At 39.6% G+C, this 26,038-nt stretch overlaps 2 protein-coding genes across 3 annotated transcripts; both read left to right on the forward strand.

Annotated features, from left to right (window-relative positions):
- Positions 1-463: 463 nt before the first annotated feature.
- Positions 464-16,473, forward strand: slc35b1 (solute carrier family 35 member B1). The gene is made up of 9 exons (XM_034190585.1): positions 464-588; positions 6,839-6,942; positions 7,160-7,290; positions 7,410-7,440; positions 8,672-8,826; positions 8,955-9,081; positions 12,141-12,247; positions 14,001-14,154; positions 15,902-16,473. The coding sequence occupies exons 1-9, from the start codon at positions 464-466 to the stop codon at positions 15,952-15,954; spliced, it is 987 nt and encodes a 328-aa protein (XP_034046476.1). The 3' UTR covers positions 15,955-16,473.
- Positions 16,474-19,048: 2,575 nt separating this feature from the next.
- On the forward strand, positions 19,049-25,132 carry ndufa4l (NADH:ubiquinone oxidoreductase subunit A4, like). Of its 2 annotated transcripts, XM_034190589.1 has the most exons (5): positions 19,049-19,193; positions 20,396-20,484; positions 23,401-23,461; positions 24,868-24,938; positions 24,975-25,132. In XM_034190589.1, the coding sequence occupies exons 1-4, from the start codon at positions 19,152-19,154 to the stop codon at positions 24,922-24,924; spliced, it is 249 nt and encodes an 82-aa protein (XP_034046480.1). In that variant the 5' UTR covers positions 19,049-19,151; the 3' UTR covers positions 24,925-24,938; positions 24,975-25,132. The 2 variants fall into 2 exon arrangements, with proteins under 2 accessions (XP_034046480.1, XP_034046479.1); XM_034190588.1 differs by having other exon boundaries at positions 24,868-25,132.
- Positions 25,133-26,038: the final 906 nt, after the last annotated feature.

The following is a 26,038-nucleotide window of genomic DNA, read 5'->3' on the forward strand; positions in this document are numbered from 1 at the left end:
TCGAATTCAATCATTCAGGCGGATGTTTTAATACCATTGAGGTCTTTTTTTTTACTGAGCGCGTTTCCTGGCAGCATCTTTTTCTAACATCAGATGCAGCAGCTGGAATCCAGCTGTGTTGGTTGTTTGTGTGAAAGGGAGACTGTGGAAATTAAAGCCATCCTGGAGGATTTAGGTAGATTTTTTAGGAGGTTCGGGCAGGAGATAAATGATTAGAAATGAGAATAAAGGTGATAAAAGCCGGCTTAGCTCAAGATGCTACACGCTAACCTTTTAAACAAAAGGACAACGTGATCAGGTCTAAAAAACTAAAACAAACAAACAAACAAACAAACACGTGCTGTTCCTTTAAAAAAGAGGGTGTGGGTGGGTGATAGTGGAGCGGGACGCGGGTGTGCGCGGAGCCGGAGCGGGCAGCGGAGCCGCGGTGTTGGTTTCTCTCCCCGGCCTGGTGGAGGACAGCATGGCTGCGGGAAAAACAGCCGCCAAGCCGGCCTCCCTCTGGGACAACACGCGGACCCGCTTCATCGTCTGTTTCCTGGGAGTCTTCGTCTGCTACTTTTACTACGGAATATTACAGGAGACCATGTAAGTACTGTGTCGTTACCAGAACGCTTCAATTCACCGAACTCCCTTTAAAAACCGGTAGCTTTAGTGTTAGCTTACGTGTTAACGTTTTACCAGCTATTTTTTTTCTTTCGTAATTAAGTACGGGGACGGACGCGGAATGTGTTTTAGGCGCTTGTTATTCTTAACCTTTCTCCACTGTGAGATCAATAAAGTCTTATCTTAAAAATGTAGATATGACATAAGAATATATATATTTTTTCTAATAGAGTTGTAAGATTGTGGAATAGTCTCCCCCATCATGTGATAAACACTCCAAGTGTCATTACTTAAAAAAAAAAAAAAGATAAATAAGATAATTTTTACGGTGATTGATGGTGGTTTTTACTGTGATATTTACGAGTTTTGCAATTATACTTTTTATGACTAATGATGTGTGCTTTTATTGTATTTTATGCATGTTTTTTTTTTTTTTTACTTTACACAATAAATGAATTATGAATTGAATTATAATCATATGTAGGGCCAAAAGAAAGTGGCCTTTTGTATGTAGCCATATTAATTAGGGCTGCTGCTGCTACTATTAATTAGGCAAACACTATTTAATTAGGCAATTACTATTAATTAGGCAAACACTGTAACTTAAATAAAATAATAATAAAAAGCTGACTGAGGCTTGCATGTTCAGCCTCCAGCTGAATTGCAGTGAAAGAAGGATTTAAAGTAGAGCTGCATTGAAATAAATGTGGTCAGATTTCAGAAAGAAATAGCTGATATGTATTTATAAGACCCTTGTGAATGCAGTAAAGTAAATCTGTAAGCCCAAATTTGTAATTCAGCGGAGAAATCTTCGTTTAAAAATGACAAATTTGCAGCTAAAATTTAGCCCTCTGTGAAAACAGTTTGTACAGCCGTATCATTTCCATGACGTCAGGGACAAGACGACGCGCTCCCGCCTTCAGTCCGATCCCGCATTGAAATTGATTTTATCTGTTAGTAATGTTACTTATACACGTCCTGGTTTCAACATCCAAAAGTAAGCTGCAATGAATGTGAGATACAGATCTGTGTGCTCAGATCAGCAACGACATCGACAGCGGGCGCCGTTCTTCCTCTCCCGCTCTCTGCCTCCGCTACGCTCGCTGTTTTAATGCGAAGCGGCCGGTACACCTGTTGCTGCAAGGACAGACTTCTTGCGGCAAAATCCACAGCACCGCACGTCTCGGCAATCGGAGCCCCATTGCTCCATGGACCCTGAGAGAGGTTTATGTATTTTTAATGACTGGGATTCTTTGCGGGTCTCACCTCCATATCCCGCGATGGTACCGGAGGCAAAAGACAGTAGATTTTCATTGCGACACCACTCAATCAACGGGCGTATGAAAAAGTCCCCCAAAATAATTTTCAAGCACAAATAAAAGAAATGTGTACTCACCAAACGTGCCGCAAGACAATATGAAGTTTTAAAAAAGTAGATCCTTCTGTATAAGACAAGAAAAAGGTGCAGATGCAAACTGACGTAAATCCACAAATTACAATTGGCGCAATGCATGCTGGGAGAGGGTCTTGTCCATGACGTCTCGGCAGCGTCCATGATGAGAGGGACAATTTGTTGAGGGCTAAATGTTAGCTGTAAATTTGTCATTTTCAAATGAAGATTTCTCCGTTGAATGACAGATCTGGGCTTGTAGATTTACTTTACTACATTCAGAAGGATCTCATGTGTAAATGTAAGTCATTTTTTGTTCAAAAAAATCTGACTGCATTTTTTTCAATGCAGGTCTCCTTTAAAAAAAATTAACATAAGGACCCAGTCCACCAACCTTAAAAAAAAAAAAAAAAAAAAAAAAAAAAAAAAAAAAAAAAATGGTTACATTTTTACAAGTTGGGGAAAAAACAAAACAAATCAGAAACCACAGCCCATCGCCATTTCAGCAAAATGTCAACACTGGTGCAGTGACATTGTGCCTTTGCTTAGTGAGAGCCCTGGACTATTGATGTTTAAAAACGCAAAAGTACTTTTTATCCGATTACTCAATTCATTGCTAGAATAATCAATAGAATAATCGATTACATGGCTGCAGCCCTACACCCTAATGTAAATCTGCCTGAACTTTAAAAATATTGGCTCTTAAGGGACTTTTTGGTTGCTTTATCAGAGAAGCTGTTCTGGATATTTCAGAAACTGCCTGTAGACTGGGATTTTCATATATAACCATCTATAGGGTCTACAGAGAATAGCCTGAAAAATGAAGAAACAACCAGTGAGCAAAGGTTGCCTTTTTGATGGCAGAGGTCAGTATGGCAAAGACCAAAGCGCAAAAGTACTTTTTATCCGATTACTCGATTAATCGCCAGCATAATTGATAGAATACTCGATTATTAAAATAATCGATAGCTGCAGCCCCAGTATTAATAATTTCAAATTCTATTTGTACATGTAGCAATGCTATGATTAGACTTGGGGGTCACCTCACTGAGAACTCACCCCAGCTGAAGTCACCCCAGTCCAGGTGAAGCCACCCCACTCTAGTAATGCAATATTTAAATTCTGATATGTTCATGTAATAAATTATTTATACACACCAGTGATATAATACACTGTTCTTACTCACTTTTTGTGAGTGAGATGATGTTTTAAGGTAGAGGAATGTAGTTGTCAGGTAAAAAGCCCATTGATGGGAGAAGCAGGGAGCACTGCCCAGTTCTATACATCACACTGGCAGGTCCCTAACTGTAAGCTAGTCATTCTGAATTATTACTATTTTTTTAAATAAACATGGATAGCTGGAGTGGGGTGACTTCACCTGGGGCGAGTTCACAGTGGGGTGACTTCCCTTGCTACCATGGTTAAGGATTAGGTTTTGTGTGGTTAATGCTACATAAGAATTTCACGCACTGCCGGGCCAAAATTACCTTTTTGAAGCGACGATTTTTAACACTTTCTGTGGTTCCAAAAATGGACCAAAATCTGGTTCTGTGTGCTTTACTGCTAAATTATGTATATATAATGATGATAATAATAATAATAATTTACAAAGTCATGTGATTCCCTCACCAGATGTTGTTTCATTTAAAATTAAATTTGGCCATTTTTTATATTTTATATTTCTTGACAATTGTTATATTCCTGGACAGTTTTTATAATTCTTGTTATGCATGAAGTGTACTTTTTATCAGTGGTGGGCACAGTTCCGCTAACCGCTAATTATCAAAGATAATGTTTTCATTATCAGATTAATAGATGCGCAGTTCTATCCTGTACAAACAGAGAAGAGCTGGTTCCAGAAGAAACTGCTCTATCCTCTGCAGGCAAAGGAGAATTGGTCATAGAAAAGAAAAGAAAAAACTCCTTTCTTTTAATAACCCCATACTAATACGCTGACAATAGCACCCACGTCATCCAGAGGCATAGAGTTTTAACTTATGGTTAGAATTTTAACCAAACTAATTTTGGACAAGTTGTTTAAATTAATGTCACGTCTGAAGTTTTGTAAAGTGAAAATATCAGATATATGTTTTAATTTTAAAGTAATGCGCTCATTTTGAAGGTTTTAGTGTGGACATGGTGTGTGCGCAGTGCATTATGGTTAAAAGTTTACAACAGGAGACATGCATTTGAGACACTCTGATCAGGCTCCACACAGACACCAGCATTAAACTCTTTGTATATTGTGCTAAAACTCTCATGAATATATTCTCTGGGTTTATAGACATTGGCAGAAGATGGCAGAAGAAGCCCAGGTTGCTTTTCCAAAAGCCAAAATTGTGATTCAGGCCGTGTGATATAACCGGCGTCAAAATGCATAGAACACTGTCATCTACTGGCGACTGGTTATATCACAGTGTTGTCGACCACAGGATTTTAAAATGATCTGTAGGTTTCCAAAACTTGAGACACCACACACATGGAGATAAATAAATCATAGCTCTGACAGGTTTAGTTGTGCAGTGTGTGGTGTCAGCCACACGGTAAAAACAACACACACAGATTTCACACACGAACATTCCGAGGTCAGACACCTCACTTTCTGATTGGCTGCATGTCACATTTAACTCCTCACGTCCTTCTGAGCAGATCAGCTCGCTCTTACAAACCACACACGGCAGGAATATCTGATAAGATTATATTTAGCATCATCACGATTGTTGGGGCGTCTTTAAGATTGTCGGAAATGGAAGATCGGGTCCGATATCAGCCTAATTATCTTGCCGTGTGAACCAGGATTGATGTTATGACACCTCACGGAGCGACTGATCTGTTATAACACCAAACATGTTTTCACTATTATTTGATTTCTTTGTGCGACTGATATCGTTATTCAAACATTCAAACGGCGATTCCTGTCACCACACAACTCCAACCACACACGAGAAAGTTTTTTGATAGTTGTTGTTATTGAAAGAAACCTTGCCTCCCTAACCGGATAGAGTTGTGATGTCATCATGCGTGTGCTTAGGCGCTGTCTAGTGGGATCTTGAAAATTTCTCTTTTTTTTTTTTTTATACAAATGAAAAAAATGACATATTTTACAAAAGCACGTTTATTTGTAAACACCAACACGTTACATTGATTCACTTGTGTTGGTTTTTACATAAAATGAATGAAACAACCAATCAGTATGAGCGGAGGCTTAGTTACCCATAATCCCTCTGTGCATCTGTGTGTTAATGTTCAAATCTTAAGAATTAGTGCATTATTTTAAAATTAACAGATATGTGTTATATATCACTTTGTACATTTTAAGAGGTTACATTAATGTAGTTATTATATCCGGAATAATTATATTTTCAAAGCAAAACCATAATTCAAAACTGCTTTCCATTTCAAGACCTCTGCCTCATCGGGACCACTGTATCTTGTCAGGGTAAGTGACGTTTTCCTACAGCAGGGGGCAGAGTGCACAAAGAAAGAAGCACTGGCTCATTGGCTGTTTGGGTTTGTGATCGCTGTCGGTTCTATCAGAAGCTTTGGTGGTGTTTAAACTCAAAATCAGCTTCTTAGTAGCTGAGAGCGTATGGGAGACAAAATTTAAAGCTATCGGTTATCTGTAGCTTCCGATAAGTTTTTAGGTAGTTTAGCGTTAAAAAAGATAACTGTTCAGGTAGCTGATTACCAGTTATCAAAGCTAACTTTTTGGTTAGCTGTACCCACCACTGCTTTTTATGTACTATCATACACTTTTTTGTCTTTCTAACTTCACTGCTAGCTTAACAAACCCTCTGCAACTGGCTCAGATGTTTGACACGCTATCATTAACTAATAGCGCAAAGTTGTCATACAGTACATGTCAGCAGAGAAACTCTAAATTTAATGTAAGTCTAACTTAACCATAACCCATAATCCGGTCCTAACCAGAACCCCAACACAGCAACAAAAGGGACTGACGGATATAATTTTGTATTTTTCTGTTTGATTAATATATCCAGTGAATATAGTATCACGGACTAGTTCCACCCTGCAGTGAAAGTAGCCCCTCTGAAAGCAAAGTTTTGTTCAGTATGTCTGTGAAGGCAGTTTTGAGGCCCTTCTGTAGTTAAATTATCTCCAAAAGCTGTTTCATTGTTGGTTTCATCAACAGTATTGCTAAAATGGAAGAGTGCTCATTTCACTTGATCCTGAATAAGTCAACAGAAGCAGAAAAGGGAAATGCCTCCAAGCAGTTAGGAGAGGTGTTATTGTGCGTTGTTCCATTTGGACTCTGAGGTCGGAATGTCCCAGTTACATTCAGAATTAGCCTACAACTTCTCAACTCATTTGAACCCCACATACCCCGAGTTCACAACTCAAGATGACTACTCCAAGCAGCAGTGGTCATACACTGAAGACTGTAAAGACTACAGCCTGCGTGAACTACTGCATAATGTGCCAATAATATTTACTAATCCTGTAGTTGTTACTAACAACGACTAAGCAGTAAACTAATATACGCAACGTGAACCCAGTATTTTTGTAGCACTCTAATCTTCAAAATCTTGGAAATGTCCAGCTTGTTTTCTGGGTTGCGGCATCGTATGGAAGCTGGAACGCGTTTAGCTTGTGTGTAACAACATTCCCAGTCACAATTTACAATTTGCGAGGTAAATAAAAGTCAACTTTTCTCCAACAAGAGTTCTTGTTTGCGGTGATGTGTTGTCACCTGCTGATAATTACAGTCACCCTAACAAAAGGTCAACGCCCAGAGACTCATCTTTAACTCTTGCGCGCCGGCTAAGGAGGCCGCTGTCCTGCTTCAGTTTCATTGTTTGGTGTTTATCTGACTTTTTCCAGCACTCGGGGTGATTATGTTCAAGGAGACAAGAAGGAGAAGTTCCGATTTGCCTGGACGTTGGTTTTCATCCAGTGCATCATCAACGCTGTGTTTGCTAAGATATGTGAGTAGAAGTAATGAAAGGAACTGTGACTTGGTAATAAATTGTTATGTATAAAAGTTGCACCCAAACTGGTTCTTAATACGGGTTTTCTAACAAATCAAGACAGTCATGGATCTCCTTTGAGATTTGATTGATTGTATAATTTGACTGCAAATTAAATATTCAGAGTTTTTATCCTGAAGTCTTCTGTAAATGGTGTCTTGCTGTTTATTGTCAGTGATCCACTTTTTTGAGGGTTCCAAGCCGGATCACACCAAGAACTGGCTCTATGGGATGTGCGCACTCTCTTATCTTGGAGCCATGGTGTCCAGTAACTCTGCCCTTCAGTATGTCAACTACCCCACACAGGTTAGCCTGCTCTTTGTCATGTGTGAAGCTGGTTAGTTAACGTGGTTCTGGTTCTGTTGGATGGTATGCTAATATTACTTTTAGCTGTGGTGCTACATTTTTATTTTAATTTTTCTCAGGTATTGGGGAAATCCTGCAAACCCATACCAGGTAAAGCTGATATATTTTTATTTTTTTCGCAACTTAAAATGCACAAACATTCAACCTAAAATTGTCCCCGCTGCAGATGCTTCATTTAATAAAACATGTATGTCAACAAGTCACTTAGAAGGTCTGCTTTATTTCTATATTATGTTAAAAGTATTAACTAGAAGGTGCATTTATTTAGGTTTTTCTGCAATATGTCAGATTTTCTGTTCATCAACAGTTCTTGTACCTCAAGATGACGGCCTTTTTAAATAGAAGCGTTGGGAAATTGATGAAATTACTTTTAAAAGTCAGAGTATACTAAGTAAGTCCCTTCGGCTGCTCCCTTGTTTTGCACTTGGGGTCGTCACAGCAAATCCGAGGTGGATCTGCATGTTGAATTGGCACAAGTTTTATGCCAGATGTCCTTCCTGACGCAATTCCACATCAAATGGAGACGTGGGGCTTGAACCGGGAACCACTTGCTCACCATCCCAGCATTCAAAAATCATAGTATGAGTCACGTTTTTGTTTTTAAACCAGTTTGAGAGGTCCTGTGACGCATAGTCTGGTGCGACTTCGATGCTTGGGGGGAGAGAAATCGCAATTCTATACATTTGTGGAAATGAAAAACCCTAAGGTTAGGGTTTCTCATAGTGGAAATGAGAAAACCTAACATTAAACTTCCTTTTTTGTTTTAAATTAATGGGGGGCAGACTTTGTAATAATTACTTTCAGCACGCATTTGGTGATCATCAGGCTCGATAGATAAAATACGATTAGCAGTCGTGCTAATTTCAGGCAAATAAATATGAATAAACGTCTTTCCCAAACAGCAAAATGTACCGAGTAAACACTGAGTAAATGGATGTTTCTTCCCCGCGCAGTGCTGCAGCACACAGCAGAAAAACGGAATGTAAACAATAACGGATAAATGTTGCGGTGAGCTGGCTTTACCTGGACTCACCTTTTTCTTGGACTTTTGTCAGTCACTTCATGAAATGTTCCACATAGAAAAGAAATCCTCACCCGAAACCGGAGTTTTCCTAAACATCAAAGTCTGCGCGGTGTTGATGCAACCAAATAGTCCGATCCACGTGTGATAATCCATTGACAGTTATTAAATGACAAACTGGAATATTCCCAAACAGCAGTTTTTTGTCCGATCATGAAAAGATGTTTCAAGCTCTGAGGCTGCCGACCCCGCAGACGTTCCCGTCGTTGCCAGATTTAATCACACGTCGTGTCATTTCAGTGATGATTCTTGGAGTCACCATACTGAGGAAGAAGTACCCGTTTGCTAAGTACCTGTGTGTGCTGCTGATTGTGAGCGGTGTGGCTCTGTTCCTCTACAAACCAAACCAGGCTGTCACAGAGGACCACGTTTTTGGCTTTGGAGAGATTCTGTTGGTGAGTGGGACAGTTTGGCTGGCTTGTTTCCTTCTTTATTGGCAGACATTTCTGTTTCTCCCGACTGTAGTCATGGTTATGATTTTAATTCGTCTGATTGGTTGGCGGTGCATTTGGTTGTCTCGCAGCTGCTCTCGCTGACGTTGGACGGTTTGACCGGTGTAGCACAGGACCACATGAGAGCTCGCTTCCAGACGGGTGCCAACCACATGATGCTGAATTTCAACCTATGGTCCATTCTGATACTTGGACTCGGTAAGACGACTGCTGACCGCCAGGCACTGCTTGAACCAGATAAGAAGTTATCACATAAGCAGCTAAAACCACTGTATCAGTGTTTTTCATACACCACATCGCGGAACTGCTCCACGTTCCGGATAGTAACCACTCAGGCAGTCAACTGGTTCATCCCCTCTTCTCAAAAGTAGATCTGCTAATCAAAATCTGCTGCACTTGGGCGAAAAATGGGCATCCCAAATTCTTTTTCTGTTTGCCGGGTGGTGAAGGCCTCGTGCGTGTGGGATCGTGCACAGAGAAACGCGCCACATAGCCTCACAACGCAAGTGATGAGCCTCATCAGAGAACTTCTGAGGTAACTCTCTGTTTAACACAAACCCATTCCAGTGGTTCCCAAGAATTCTCCAGGTCCATACCATATTCCAGAAATTATTAGAGGGATATATATATATATATATATATATATATACACACACTCAACAAAAATATAAATGCAACACTTTTGGTTTTGCTCTCATTTTGTATGAGATGAACTCAAAGATCTAAAACTTTTTCCACATACACAATATCACCATTTCCCTCAAATATAGTTCACAAACCAGTCTAAATCTGTGATAGTGAGCACTTCTCCTTTGCTGAGATAATCCATCCCACCTCACAGGTGTGCCATATCAAGATGCTGATTAGACACCATGATTAGTGCACAGGTGTGCCTTAGACTGCCCACAATAAAAGGCCACTCTGAAAGGTGCAGTTTTATCACACAGCACAATGCCACAGATGTCGCAAGATTTGGGGGAGCGTGCAATTGGCATGCTGACAGCAGGAATGTCAACCAGAGCTGTTGCTCGTGTATTGAATGTTCATTTCTCTACCATAAGCCGTCTCCAAAGGCGTTTCAGAGAATTTGGCAGTACATCCAACCAGCCTCACAACCGCAGACCACGTGTAACCACACCAGCCCAGGACCTCCACATCCAGCATGTTCACCTCCAAGATAGTCTGAGACCAGCCACTCGGACAGCTGCTGAAACAATCGGTTTGCATAACCAAAGAATTTCTGCACAAACTGTCAGAAACCGTCTCAGGGAAGCTCATCTGCATGCTCGTCGTCCTCATCAGGGTCTCGACCTGACTCCAGTTCGTCGTCGTAACCGACTTGAGTGGGCAAATGCTCACATTCGCTGGCGTTTGGCATGTTGGAGAGGTGTTCTCTTCACGGATGAATCCCGGTTCACACTGTCCAGGGCAGATGGCAGACAGCGTGTGTGGCGTCGTGTGGGTGAGCGGTTTTCTGATGTCAGTGTTGTGGATCGAGTGGCCCATGGTGGCGGTGGGGTTATGGTATGGGCAGGCGTCTGTTATGGATGAAGAACACAGGTGCATTTTATTGATGGCATTTTGAATGCACAGAGATACCGTGACGAGATCCTGAGGCCCATTGTTGTGCCATACATCCAAGAACATCACCTCATGTTGCAGCAGGATAATGCACGGCCCCATGTTGCAAGGATCTGTACACAATTCTTGGAAGCTGAAAATGTCCCAGTTCTTGCATGGCCGGCATACTCACCGGACATGTCACCCATTGAGCATGTTTGGGATGCTCTGGACCGGCGTATACGACAGCGTGTACCAGTTCCTGCCAATATCCAGCAACTTCACACAGCCATTGAAGAGGAGTGGACCAACATTCCACAGGCCACAATTGACAACCTGATCGACTCTATGTGAAGGAGATGTGTTGCACTGCATGAGGCAGATGGTGGTCACACCAGATACTGACTGGTATCCCCCCCAATAAAACAAAACTGCACCTTTCAGAGTGGCCTTTTATTGTGGGCAGTCTAAGGCACACCTGTGCACTAATCATGGTGTCTAATCAGCATCTTGATATGGCACACCTGTGAGGTGGGATGGATTATCTCAGCAAAGAAGAAGTGCTCACTATCACAGATTTAGACTGGTTTGTGAACAATATTTGAGGGAAATGGTGATATTGTGTATGTGGAAAAAGTTTTAGATCTTTGAGTTCATCTCATACAAAATGGGAGCAAAACCAAAAGTGTTGCGTTGATATTTTTGTTGAGTGTGTGTGTATATATATATATATATATATATATATATATATTCTACAACACTCAGACAGTTGCAGTGTGGAGTTTCATGTAATTTTTATTTTTTTTTCTTGCATTTTTCAACTTATCAAAAACTTATCAAGTGATTTTTTTTTTCTTTTTTCAAATTAGGCTCATACTACAAGATGCAGTGTGAATTTGCATTTCATTTTTATTTTTTTTCTTGCATTTTTCAAAATTTTAAACTTCAGGGTTTTTTTTAACTGTTACATTTTACCTTTTTTTTTTCTTCAAATGATTCTGTTAAAATGAAGGTCATGTAGCGATATTTTATTTTACTGGGAGAGTTGCAGTGTAAAATTTCTTTTATGCTTATTGTTCTTTTTAGCAGTAACACCATATCGTGTTACTGCCTAATGGTACTGTCCTAATGGCAAATTAGGACGGTACCGCAAAGTGTTGAACGGTACCTTTCGAGATGAGGAATTCTACACTTCAAAGCCCAGATGACTGAGAGACAGTTTGTATAACGTGCTCAGAACTCTACGGGACTGAAAACAACCGTCGTGTAATGATGGCGCTTTTTAAAGTTTTGGTTCTAATGGGCTCTAAGATCAGATCAAAAGCTCAGCGGCAGTGTGAGATCTGACACTGTAATGAGTCCTTTAACAAACTAATTGGCCGTGGCTGCTGTCCGTGTGTCTGTATCTGCCCGTCACACCGCTGTTACCGTTCACTGCATTTATTAAATTCAGATCTGTTTATTAAAATCGCCTCACAAACGCATGTTAAAGGTTTTCCCAGAGATGAAATTGACCTTTTGAAGTAATGGCGTTTGCTCTGATCTGTTCATGCCTCTGCACTCTTATGAATGGTTGATGCTGCCATCAAATGCTTTTACTGTGTTGCACCACTGGGTGGAGCTGTACATCCACACGTTTGAGCGATGGACTCTGAGATGCCACTCATTTTGAGAGAATCTCTCTCTCTCTCTCTCAGCTGTGCTGTGGACGGGGGAAGTGTGGGACTTCCTGAGTTTTACTGAACGTCACCCCAGCATCTTCTACAACATACTCTTATTTGGATTGGCCAGCGCTTTAGGACAGGTGGGTGGACGAGCGGAATGACGTTTGCTGTCGTTTTAGGACATCATCATAGTACAGAAACAGCATTAGGGAAGGTTACAAATGATATTCTTATGGCCTCAGACAGTGGACTCATCTCTGTGCTTGTTCTGTTAGACCTCAGTGCTGCTTTTGACACTGTTGACCATAAAATTTTATTACAGAGATTACAGAGGTATTAAAGGCACTGCGCTGCGGTGGTTTGAATCATATTTATCTAATAGATTACAATTTGTTCATGTAAATGGGGAATCTTCTTCACAGACTAAGGTTAATTATGGAGTTCCACAAGGTTTTGTGCTAGGACCAATTTTATTCACTTTATACGTTTCCCTTAGGCAGTATTATTAGACGGCATTGCTTAAATTTTCATTGTTACGCAGATGATACCCAGCTTTATCTATCCATGAAGCCAGAGGACACACACCAATTAGCTAAACTGCAGGATTGTCTTACAGACATAAAGACATGGATGACCTCTAATTTCCTGCTTTTAAACTCAGATAAAACTGAAGTTATTGTACTTGGCCCCACAAATCTTAGAAACATGGTGTCTAACCAGATCCTTACTCTGGATGGCATTACCCTGACCTCTAGTAATACTGTGAGAAATCTTGGAGTCATTTTTGATCAGGATATGTCATTCAAAGCGCATATTAAACAAATATGTAGGACTGCTTTTTTGCATTTTCGCAATATCTCTAAAATTAGAAAGGTCTTGTCTCAGAGTGATGCTGAAAAACTAATTAATGCATTTATTTCCTCTAGGCTGGACTATTGTAATTCATTATTATCAGGTTGTCCTAAAAGTTCCCTGAAAAGCCTTCAGTTAATTCAAAATGCTGCAGCTAGAGTACTGACAGGGACTAGAAGGAGAGAGCATATCTCACCCATATTGGCCTCTCTTCATTGGCTTCCTGTTAATTCTAGAATAGAATTTAAAATTCTTCTTCTTACTTATAAGGTTTTGAATAATCAAGTCCCATCTTATCTTAGGGACCTCATAGTACCATATCACCCCAATAGAGCGCTTCGCTCTCAGACTGCAGGCTTACTTGTAGTTCCTAGGGTTTGTAAGAGTAGAATGGGAGGCAGAGCCTTCAGCTTTCAGGCTCCTCTCCTGTGGAACCAGCTCCCAATTCAGATCAGGGAGACAGACACCCTCTCTACTTTTAAGATTAGGCTTAAAACTTTCCTTTTTGCTAAAGCTTATAGTTAGGGCTGGATCAGGTGACCCTGAACCATCCCTTAGTTATGCTGCTATAGACTTAGACTGCTGGGGGGTTCCCATGATGCACTGAGTGTTTCTTTCTCTTTTTGCTCTGTATGCACCACTCTGCATTTAATCATTAGTGATTGATCTCTGCTCCCCTCCACAGCATGTCTTTTTCCTGGTTCTCTCCCTCAGCCCCAACCAGTCCCAGCAGATGACTGCCCTCCCTGAGCCTGGTTCTGCTGGAGGTTTCTTCCTGTTAAAGGGGAGTTTTTCCTTCCCACTGTCGCCAAGTGCTTGCTCACAGGGGGTCGTTTTGACCGTTGGGGTTTTTCCGTAATTATTGTATGGCCTTGCCTTACAATATAAGGTCCCTTGGGGCAACTGTTTTTTGTGATTTGGTGCTATATAAATAAAATTGATTGATTGATTGATCATAACAAAACAGTGTCGTACTTGGATTCAAGTGTTGGCTTGAAAGTTGTACCATTCCTCATAATTGTATTTGTTTTCTTCTACCAGACCTTCATCTTCATGACCGTGGTGTACTTTGGGCCGCTGACCTGCTCCATCATCACCACCACAAGAAAGTTCTTTACCATCCTCGGCTCTGTTATACTGTTCGGGAACGTCATGACTACGATGCAGTGGGTCGGCACCATCATGGTGTTCCTCGGTGAGATTGGCATCTGGTTTATGTCGTGTTGCTCTTTCTGGATTTTTGTCTGTAATTGTGTAAATGTAGTTACTTCAGTCTTCTCATGGTCATTCTGTATTCTCAGACTTGATACATGTAGGTTGTTCTCAGTAGCACATCACTGTACAGCTGCACAATATATTGTTTCAGCATCGTCATCACGATATGCGCAGTAGCAGTAAATCAAACACGTCACCCAACAACTTCTTTGTCGCTTGAGTTAAAGAAAACAAATCTTGCACAGTTCTTATAATCCATAATTAGTCTACAGAAAAATGTCAAACATATGATTTATTTCTGTTTCAGGGTTCTTACACAAACAGAGGAGTTTTTTTTTTTTTTTGCTGCTAGTAAGCAATGCAGATGTCTATATGTGGGCCGTCAGTATTACGTTGTAGGGAAAGAGGTTTATGGAAACATGACCCAACCATTCCACAAAGCTTCTTAAAAAATATGACATTGTTAACTACGACACTGAATGCAGAAAAAGTTGGGACCATATGGAAAATAGAAAAACTTAAAAAAACAAACAAACAAAATGCAGTGATTTTTAACATTTACTTTTGACCTCTGTTTAATTGCAGTATTAATCCCAAGATTTTTTTTTCTGGTCAACTTCAATTCCTGTTGGGCCGTTGAAGCATTTAAACTTTGTAATGCTGCCATTCCTTCTCACAACACTTAAAAGATGTTTTGGTGTTAATGATACCAAGTGATGAAGTGTTTCAGCTGTTGATTTTTTGTCCCATTCTTCCTGTAAACACATCTTAAGGTGTGCAACAGTCCGGGGTTGTCATTGTTGCTTTTTTTTTTCCAAAATTCTCTACACGTTCTTCTGCTGGGGACAGGTCAGGACTACAGGCAGGCCTGTCCAGTACCCTTTTCCTCTTCTGCAGCCATGTTTTTGTACTGAATGTGGTTTTGCGTTGTCTTGAAAGCAGCATTTGTTGCTCTTAAAACCTTCAGTGTACTTTTCTGTGATAGCAGCATTAATGCAGAAGTGTAAATGACTTTTGCCAAGGGCACTGAAACAACCCCGAACTGTGACAGACCTCAGCTTTTGGACTTAACCTATGATTTCTTTTTGTTGTATTTGTGAAAGAAGCTCTTTGTGGTGCAGGAGCAGAACTGAGGAAAAACAGAAATGGTTGCAAAAACCAAATCACCTTCAGTTGTATGGAATTAAAGTACAGAAAGACTGATTGTTGACCAAAAACAGGTCGTTTTTTTTTTTTTTTTTTTTTTAAAGAGTTCCTTGGAGAGACTTTCATTGTACTGTTGGACACAGAGGTACTCTGCCCCGTGCTGTCTGCTTCTGGTTCCTGCAAGAAACACCATTCTAATTTTATATCCAATGTCAAATGATGTAAATCTATTTAGGTGTCATATAAAACAAATAATGAATGTTTTCCATTTGTACAATGGAACACATTTTCATCCGCTGAAAGATTGAATGTTTCATTCAACTCGACTGGTGTCTTCTTGAATGAAAAGTTGTGTTCAATGCCCGTCCACTTGGTTGAATAGAACATTCCATCTTTCAACTTATGTAAATTTTCTCACCGTTTCACTCATGAACATTTGTTATTTATACAGTAAACAGTTGGAGTCCATGAAGATGACATATTTATTTAATTGTTTGAAAGGTTCAAATTTAAAAATAGTTTCCTTAGATGCTGAGTGTTTCCTTTTCTCTTCATTCACATGCCGATTTTTCTCATTTCAGGTCTTGGTTTAGATGTTAAATTTGGAAAGAACTCCAAGAAGACTACACACTAATACGTCTGGACAACACACAAACCACCTGGCATCATTCTTTTGGCAATTATCTTACATTTGTAAGAGATTCCATGCAGGCGCACAGCGTGTGCCTATAAATGATCAAAGTACTGTTTCATCTGTATTTAAGAGTTTTTAAAATCCAGCCTCTGTAGTGTACTGTTCTTTAAAAGACCTCCTTTACTTGGGATCTTTCCCCGAATGAACTGTGAGCAGTCACTGAGTGTGAACTGAATAACAAAGGTTATTATGATAAAATCTTTATCATTAAGGAAGCCCATTTCGTTAAAATGTATTTTGAACTGAACAAGACTTGAGATGTACACCTTCAGTCAGGAACCACTCAAATACTATTTCAAACTGTCTGTACTTTATTTCTTGGCAAAGGATTACTTCATTTATGAAATAGAAATGTATGTTGCTTGTTGTGATGTGTCCAAGCTCTGGGATTTGTTTGCTCGTATTATTTTATTACTTGTAATTGACTTACCATAAATGGAAATTGTGATATATATTTCATTTTGATTACTTTTTTTTATGTATTACACGTACCTCATTAGGTTTTATTTGTGCTCAGTTAGCAGACTTGCTACCCTGTTTGAGGCGACAAATGCGCTGTTTCTCCTTTTTGCTTCTGGAGTTGCATCAAAAAGGGAATCCAGAGCAGCTGTGCCAAATCAACACACAAAGCCAGTGGTGACCCCCGAGCAAAAAAACAAACAAAGACAAGACAAACCGAAAGAAACTAGGTGTTGCAGAATTTGGGAGCGTGTTATATTGGAAGGTACTGGAGATGTGATAAGTGGCTGCTGCCCTATTTGCTTTCTGTGCTAATGAGTTTTTGAACTCTGTACGGGGCATTGGCGCTATTATTGCTCATCACAAGAAAGAAAGTGAGCATGAATCTCCTTTGCCCATGTTCACCTCCAGATGGCATTAAGTCTTGCATACTGTAGTATTAAGGTCATTTCTATTACTGCTCAGTACTTAAGTATGTTGTCAGACTTCATTTTCAGTTAAAGGGGCATAAGAAGTTGTTTTTCTAAAAATAATCATTCTGCCTCTCGACCGGTTGTTGGTGGTATGTTCATCTTTACTTTGGGCACAGTAGCAAGACTGCGCAGTTGTGGTCGTAGCATCCCCAGCCTTAGCTCAGGGTCAGCTTGATTGCTTTTGTAGAAAACTTCAAACACATTTGCTGAAGCATATCTTTTTTTATTCTGATGCTATATTTGGAAATAAAAACAAGTGGCTACAGTATGTTGCAAGTTGAACTGTGCCACCACATTGGGGATTTGGGTAGAGTATTGGCAGTTCAGATTTTAAAATGTCAGTTTCCATCAATTCATACAACTTATTTGTGTGTATACACAAAATATTTTATTTTTGCGTGGGGCTGATTGGTTGGCCCTGCGATAGACCCTGTCTCACACCCTGTGACTGCTGGATAGGCTTCAGCCCCATCGTGACCCTTGATTGGTGTAAGCAGGTAAAGAAAATGACTGAATGGTTAGGTAGGTTGGGGATAAGAAAGAACTAGTTGATGCTGACAAAAGAATAAATAAAATGCAGTTGTCCTGGCCAAGAGGGTCTTGGTGAAACCCATTTGAAAGACATTCGTTTAGGATGTGTGGTTCATGTCTGGAGAAAATCCGGTTCATTTTATTGGAGTTATATTTGAAAGAAAGTATGATGCACTTAGTTTTGTGACCTGGCCAGACAGTTATTGATTGATTGAATGATTTTATTTGGACAATAAAATTACAGAAGTACAAGTAAAATCTGCCGAGAATAATACGTGAAGGCTTCTGAAATACAATATTTTTGTGGTTTTTGTATGATTATAATAATCCGATTATGTAAGATGATTAACACTTATGAGAACACTTTTGTTTTATCCCAATTGTAAGTTGTGCTTGTGAGGAGAAATTTCACCTTTCTGTACATCTTTCTGTCAAACTTTCATATCTTCAAAGTAAAGAACCATAAAACTCTCAAAATCTAAATTCCTTGTATTTTAATACTGGGAGCTCAAAGCTGCACACCAAAATAAATCATGTGTTTATGACATTTATAATTGGCTTTTTTTTTTTTTTTAAACTAAATTTTAGGATTGAAGTACGAAGTTTAACAGAAGCCCTGAAATGTTCACATTGCCCACTAGATGGGGACAAAAGATGCTCAGCTGTGCAGCAAGGTCTTGACTATAAAAACAAGATGTGCTGACAGTTTAAAATAAAAACAACTTTTCTTTTTTGTAGTTGAGTTTGATAATTATGTCATATACACATATGGGTTGTTTTTGTTACTACTTACCATAGTTTTTTTTTTAAATTTATTAAATTTGTGAAAGGGCATCACTGATTTTCAACTTGCACAGAAAAAAAACCTAATTAATAATGAGTATAAGTAAATGGAAATAATTGCACACTTGTTAGAATCCATTATTATGGGCACAATTTCTAAAACCCAAACTAGGACTCAACAGTTTAATCAAAAACCTGATTTAATTTAGCTGTTATTAGGTTATTGCCCCACTCTAAGAAACAGCGCCACCTGCTGCCATTAATTCATCTCACCCAAACGAGCGAGTTCTGAGATTTCTTGACATATTAATAAAAACAACCTGTTATTAATGAAACAAAACGACTTGAGAATTTTACGATTTAACACAAAGACTGGATAAAATGAATAACAATTTATTATTGAGACTTAATGGAACACGAAGCAGCGCCATCCGTCGACACCGACGACAATAATACAAGTAAGAATTATGCATTTTATTTTTGTTTGCCTCGATTAACAGTAAGAAAAAATAAATAAAAGCTCTCTCCTTGCAGGTGTTACAAACTAATGCGTCTTTGTGTAAAGTAGTGGCTATTTATGTTATTCTTGCCGTCCAAGGTGAGTGCCAGACTAAAATGTTAAATAATACATATTTAAGCGGTACAGCAGAATCCCGACAACTTGTAAATTTAGCCTAGTTTATACACACATTGTGATATAAAAGCTCTGCACCATTCACTTTATAATTAATATTTCTTGGGAAGGATTGATAAAGTCGCTCAGGCATTCTGTCTAGCCACCTATTCTTGATCTCTGCCTGAGCAGTTTAAACGACGCCCCATTTTTGGAAACTCAATCTTTTGTTTTTTTTTTAGTACAACTTGGAATAAACAGCTGATCTACGCGTCGACATGTTCGCCGGGATCCACAAACAGATGCGACGGTTCCCAGCGGTACATGCAGTCCGTTACATTTGTAGAAGAATTTGACGGGTCTTGCTCGAAGTTAGTTTAGCTGAGCCTGTTAGCGTAAACATGCCAGCACATAGACTGCGCCCGTGGGAGGTTTTACAAACTTGTTTGCAGAAACAGATTTTTTCATTTGTTGCAAATATGTGAATACGTGTATTTTTTCCTACAGCATTCAGGAGTGTCACCGTGTTAACAGGTGCTTTGGTGTAAATCTCACGTTTACTGTCCAACGAAGTTTGGGCTGTAGAAAGTGAAGCTGCTAAGTGTTAGCATGTATTATTCGACGTTTAAGTACAAATGCGTAGCGTCTGTGTAGTTTTATTTAAGATAATCTTCATCTAGTTAGTGAAAAAAATGAAAGTTATATTGCTTGTGCTTGTTGACTTGTAACAAGATTAACTTCCAGCAAAGTGAATGAGTTATAGAGGGTTTTCATGTGACGTATCGGTCACGTCATTTTGTGTCCCGCGGCCAATCTGGATTACGACGCGGTGGCCGCTGTGATACACTACGTGCATTTGGCGAACATTTGCAGAAGCTTCAACGTCGGTGTGAAGAAGCCTCACGGCACCGTGGCGCTGAGAGAGATCCGCCGCTTCCAGAAATCCACTGCTCCCAGAATTTTATTTTATTTTATTGCTGAGGATAACACAAGAACGCTTCCAGTACGGATGCTTACATTGTGGTCCTTGAGCACCGAGCTGCTGATCCACAAGCTGCCCTTCCAGCGCCTGGTGAGAGAAATCGCTCAGAACTTCAAGACGATCTCCGCTTTCAGAGCTCCGCTGTGATGCTCTGCAGGAGGCCGGCGATGCTGACCTGGTCGGCAGCTTCCTAGTTCACAATATCGCAGTGTGACACTGTCGGCCAGTTGGTTACATCACCACAAAATTCACTAGCTGGTATAAGATATGGATCCACTTACCAACTGCTACACATCTATCACAATAATTAGCTTTATCTTGAGGATTTAAAGCGTCGTAATAACCGGACATTCTCTCCATTTTTCTATCACGCGCCAGCCTCCTTGTAATCCAGAATGGAGACGGCACCTCTCCTGCAGTAAATCGGTCACGTGATTGAAAACCCTCTATAGAACCAAAATATTTATATTAATAATTATTGTTGTGGTCATTTCCGTGACTGGTTGATTTTTCACGTCTTTGTTCCTGCATCTTTTACAGCTGGTCCCCCTCTTTGCATTCGTCTCCGGAGGTGGCGTGATGGCTGTGATTTATCTGGCTCGCCTTGCTTTGAAAAACCCAGACGTCTGGTGAGGACACACGGTCTGACACAGACTGATATTCTGTGCGTTTGGCAAATCTAAAACATTCTCGAATGGGGCCTGGACCATACCGTTATTTTTGCTACCATGCAGGACTCATGGAAACTAGAGCCACCTCTGCTACTATGCGTATCATGTGCTGTGTATAGGTTACCGAAATAGCCTCATGAATGGCATCACAATCAAGACTGTCACAAAATAATATCAAAGCTGTGGTTTAAATAATCTTAACATGTGGTCTGCATGCAGCGTGCCCAGAGATTAAAATGCCATTTACTCCGCATCCCATGCTGTAAACCTGTATACGCAGTATGAAAAAACATGAAGAATGTATGGGTGTAGGTCTACTTAGTTGGGCTGCACATGCGTGTGAAAATTACTTCACATCTCGTGATCATGGATTTAACACATAAATCCACTCCTTTGAACACAGCAGAGTTCTTAACTGAGTAAAACAGTGTCAGAGCTGTGGATCAATAACCAGAACCAGGGCTGGATTAATGCAGGGGCATGCACTGACTGACGACTAGGGATCCAAAGTCACAGGTGGCCCCACACTGTGACTTTACACAATACAACAAATATAATACCAACTACTGCCATGCTAACGTTTGAAAACGGCAACTGCAAACAGCAAGATGATTTTATGCAAAATATTCCAAAGTGTTCTTCATAGTGTAACATTCAAAACACAATATATTAATCAAATAATATCAAAGTTGTGGTTTAAATAATTTTAACCAGAGATGCCCAGAGATTAAAATGCCATTTACTCCCCATCCGAAGCATGGATAAAAACAAACTAAACACCAAACACAAACTAACAAATGCAGCTACAACAAAAGCAGTCTGAGATTTCTGATGTGTGCCAATCCGGATCTGGAACACCTCCAAAATTCAGCAAAGTCTTCCATGCCCTTATATATAAAAACTTTATAAAGTTGATCCATATCCAGAAGTCTTGATTCAGATCACCTCCAGAAGTTAATAGAGTCTTCCATGGCCTTATATCAATTTGTGATGGAAATTTAATCAAAATCTGTGCTGTAGGTTTGATGTAATCCTGCTAACAGACAGACAGATAAATAAATAAATAAATGCCAGTGATTTTTTTATTACATCCTTGGCGGTTGTAATGAGGAACTAATTATAAGTAATAACAATTTGAATACATTTTTTTTAAATCTTGCAGTAAGTGATGTTTGCAATATTTTAATCTTGTGCTGTTGTGTGGTTCTAACAGGGATTTAAGTGTCCACACACAGATGTGTAGCCAAGGGATCCCTGATCACAGCTCATCATCAATACATTTAAATTGTCACTGAATGAGCAACAAAATTTGTGTTAACCAGCATTTCACATAACATTATAATTATGCTTGGATCACCTATATGGCCCTGGCCGGAAGTGCTGTGGCCTGGAAGCAGAAGTATTGTTCAAATTTGTGAGTATTTTATGTTTCTTACAAAAATTATACCAGAACCCAAGCCTTTATTTTAATCCTACCCCTAAACTGTTTAAGACCAAATAATTTGCAGAGTTGCTAGGCTGCTGAGACATGTTTGAGAGTTGTTTGGACATCAGAAGCCCTTTCAGAAATGGAGGCCATATTTGGGAATTTAAAACCCCCCACATTGCCCCACAAATATTCAGAGCAGTTTGTGACCAGGAAACACGGGTTACATCGTGTGTTGACATTACAGTTTGCACACCTCCTGCATGAGGAAAGTATCCCAGAAACGTGTCTCGCATCACGTCACGGCTGGTGCGCACCTCTAAAGAATAGACCCGGCACCTTTTTTCACACGTCGCGAGCGACATGCAGTGAAAATAGGTAGAAAAGCGGACTGTAGACAGTCATTTTGACATTATACTGACAACATTAATTAACACATTAAACTGGAGCTTCTGTGAGTGGCAAAGAAGTCACAGATGTGGAAAAAATGTTTTAATTTTATTTTTTTGGACAATTGCCACGATTGCGGAAAAAAGTCACGGTTGCTGTCTGGTGTCAAGATGTCACTTTCTGCTCTTCACTTTTCCGAACACGTAATTAACCTCGTACGGCGCTCTGTGACCCTTGCCTCCCCACTAGGATCTGGATAATAAAAATAGTCTATCAAAGGAAAAGATGATGGCGAGTCTGTTATATGTATTTTAAAGTTAATGTTGTAAAATGTTGGACACAACACATGCTCTAAAAATCACCTCCAAAAACAGATACAACAGTGTGGAATAAAAGCCGTTATCAAAGACGACGGAACATTTGAGCAACAACGCAGCATATATAGCCAGTGTAAATACACACACGAGTAACACAAACCAGCTGAGTGTGTCGGGGGGCGACACACTGTGTGTTTTAAACTGAAGACTCCTGAAAGTGTGCAGTGCAGGGGTGCACGTGTCCATAATGCATTTCATTCAGTAATATCATTTAGGAACGCCTTGTGGAGTTTATTCTAAAATTGATATGACTATAATTATATGATGTTTTCTCAAGCTCTGAAACTTTTGGGCATCTGTCCGTTAGGATTGTTACGGCAGAGCCACATCAAACACTGTGGGCGCTGTACACTAGATCATGTTGATAATCTGGATTAGGAAATGCTTGGCCACGGGTTGCTTTGTTTTAAAGGCAATGTTCACCTGTGGGCACAAAATGAATGCACTAATGGTCAACTTTGGTACCCCTTAGTGGCCCGTGCCATTATCCACTACCCTCTCATGGTTTTTCAGATATAGTGGATAGATTTGCTTCTGGGAGCAGTCTGCTTCAACAGCTGAATGATTGTAGTTTTGGGAAACTCTTGCATTTGCACAATCACTTGCAGTGTGACTAGTTCAACCTGTTGATGATACTCACCTGCTGTATGATTCCCCCACCACCTTTTTTTTTTTTTGTAGCTGGGATCGCAAGAACAACCCAGAGCCCTGGAACAAGCTCAGTCCGAATCATCAGTACAAGGTGCGCCTCAGCTACATGTCAAATATAATAATCTTCAGTCAACCACCATCCACAGTTGTCTTTACATATTGTTTGTCCACCTCGGCAGTTCAACACCCAATGATACTTAATTTGAAGTTATGAATTGTTTATTTTGTGCGAGTTGTCACAGTTGTGTGGATTAAACATGTGGCTGCAACATGCAGATCCATGTTGGATCTCTGTGGTGACCCAACGTGAAAAATGAGAAGCCTAAAGAAGTAGATAGTGTATTGATTGTTTTTGGGATTAGTTGATTATCCTTTGGTTAATTTTCCAGTAAAACATAACCTCAAATAAGTTGCCCACAGAATTGATGTTTGGCAGTTAGTCCATCTTATTTTCGACAAATGTTAACTCGTCAGATGAATAAACAGTCGAGACCTTGCAGCAAATTTGAGCAGCTTTTGTTTCCATCTAGTGGACAATGTGAGCATTTCAGGGCTTCTGGTACCTTTCCTAGTTGAATTCTAAAATTAAGAATAAAAAAGGCATTTATAAATATCAGCAATGCATATTTTTTTTCTTTTTTTTTGGCTGGGGGGGGGGGGGGGGGGATGTAGATCTTTGACCTCCCAGTATTAATGTATAAAAATTGTGGTTTTGACAGTTTTACAGTTCTTGAGTTTTAAGATACGAACGTTTGCCAGAAGGACTGATTTTCTCCTGACTAGCACAACTTACAGTTGTGAATAAATTCCACTACTTAATTTCAACTTTACATTCAAATAATTTGTCATAAAGCATTTTTCAAATTTTCGAAAATCTCAACGTGAACGCTGTATAGTGTGAAATTAAATAAGCAGTTGTGAAGTAAAAATATGAAAGAAAAATATACCGTTTAACAGGCATACAACTAATAATTATTTTCATGATCAATTAATCTGATTTATTTTCTGGATTGATATTTGTAGTGATACAAGCATCAAAGTTGGCACAGTCACTCAGGAGGAGTCAAATTGACTCAATGAGCCACATGAAAATCCAAGATGGCGGCCATTGGTTTCCATTTTGGATTTTCATGTGGCTCATTGAGTTCATTTAATACAAATACAAAGGTCCATCATTGTACCAAATTTGATGTTTGTATGGCTGTTTGCATGATTTTGGTATAAAGTTGATGTCTGCTCCACCATAATGTTTATTGCCTCATGCTTCAGCTGTGTGAGTGCATCCACAGTGACATCATAAAGCATTTCCTGAATGTGAGGACCCACACCGACTTTTCTCCTGGTGTAATCATTCCTAATTTTCCTAGAAGATGCAGAGGAGTTTGAGGAACTATGCTACAAATCTGTCTTATTCTCTCATATTTAGCTCACTAAAGAGTCGTGTGGTGTGAATTGTCTGTTCCCTCCGTCTCTAAACTAAAATTATTTTGTTTGTAGTTTTACTCAGTCACCACCGACTACAGCCAGCTGAAGAAGGAACGTCCTGATTTCTAAAATCATGTCTGCTGGCCCAAAGGCACAGTCAGCTGACCCGCACAGCTCCATTTGATCTTCTTTCTGTGGGAGAGGATGCAGAAGCGAAACCCGCACAAACGTTCACATTTGAGTTTTGTTGTGGCATCCCATTTACTTTTTTCTTTTTTGGTATGTTTGTCATTCTCCATGGCTGTCAATAAACTAAAGTAGTTTCTCCTTCGTACAATGAAAAGACTGCATTTCATTTCTTTTCTGTTTGAGAGCTTGGATGTTTTTTGCTGCTTTATTATTACACTCTCCACCTTTCACACTCATAATCACATTATGCTCTGCTGTGTCACCTGTTTTCACCTTTGTCATGCTATAACCCAACTACTTGTGAATCATCTGAAGCATTCCTGTCTGCTTTGCAGGGTTGTAATCTCAATGATAGACTGGACTTTAAAGGACAAGTGCACATTTTTACAATCGTCATTAATACTCTGTTGGCAGTCAAGTCTTGAACTTTTCTAGTCACCTCAGATGAGTGTTTCATTTAGTGCATTGGGGAACTGAAATTCCGGAGTCGGTCAGTAACAGTGCAGAATTCCAAAAGTACTGTATATTCGGCAGTGAAAATCTGAGTTCTGATGGATACAGGTTTGGACTTGTGAAACTTTTTTTTTTTCTCTCTCTCTTTTCAGTGATGACATAAAGGCAGACTAAGCCACCTTTTTAGAAATAACTTTTATGAACGAAATTCTTAGCTCTCATTTAACACTCTACAAACATGTTGTAGACTGTAGAAATTTATCCAAGGGGACATTATTTTTAATTTTCTTAAATGGTGCATTCTGCCTTTTGATTTGAGTGTTTAATCACTTGTAGATATTATCAACTGCATCACCATTTACTCCTTTATACTAGGAAGGACACAAAATCCAATAAAAATTGTGTGTGTGTATACACACACATATATATATATATATATACTGGAGCTTTTGGTGAAATTCCATTGTGACTACATTAATGGCAAAAGTCCACCAGGTGGAGATATTGCTCCATGTCCAGAACCATGTCCAGCCTGCTGTGTGACAAGAAGAATCTGACACTTATAGTCTGTGTGTTTATTTATATATATATATATATATAT

Source organism: Thalassophryne amazonica, chromosome 16 (assembly GCF_902500255.1).
Source record: "Thalassophryne amazonica chromosome 16, fThaAma1.1, whole genome shotgun sequence".
Taxonomy (NCBI): Eukaryota; Metazoa; Chordata; class Actinopteri; order Batrachoidiformes; family Batrachoididae; genus Thalassophryne; species Thalassophryne amazonica.

Excerpts from the sequence above, each read along its gene's own strand:
- slc35b1 (XM_034190585.1), top strand. The coding sequence starts at position 464 with ATGGCTGCGGGAAAAACAGCCGCCAAGCCGGCCTCCCTCTGGGACAAC. Across the intron at positions 12,248-14,000 it reads TGGCCAGCGCTTTAGGACAG|ACCTTCATCTTCATGACCGT; the intron begins GTGGGTGGACGA and ends TTCTTCTACCAG. Across the intron at positions 14,155-15,901 it reads CACCATCATGGTGTTCCTCG|GTCTTGGTTTAGATGTTAAA; the intron begins GTGAGATTGGCA and ends TTCTCATTTCAG.
- ndufa4l (XM_034190588.1), top strand. The coding sequence starts at position 19,152 with ATGTTCGCCGGGATCCACAAACAGATGCGACGGTTCCCAGCG. Across the intron at positions 19,194-20,395 it reads AGATGCGACGGTTCCCAGCG|CTGGTCCCCCTCTTTGCATT; the intron begins GTACATGCAGTC and ends CATCTTTTACAG. Across the intron at positions 20,485-23,400 it reads TTGAAAAACCCAGACGTCTG|CTGGGATCGCAAGAACAACC; the intron begins GTGAGGACACAC and ends TTTTTTTTGTAG.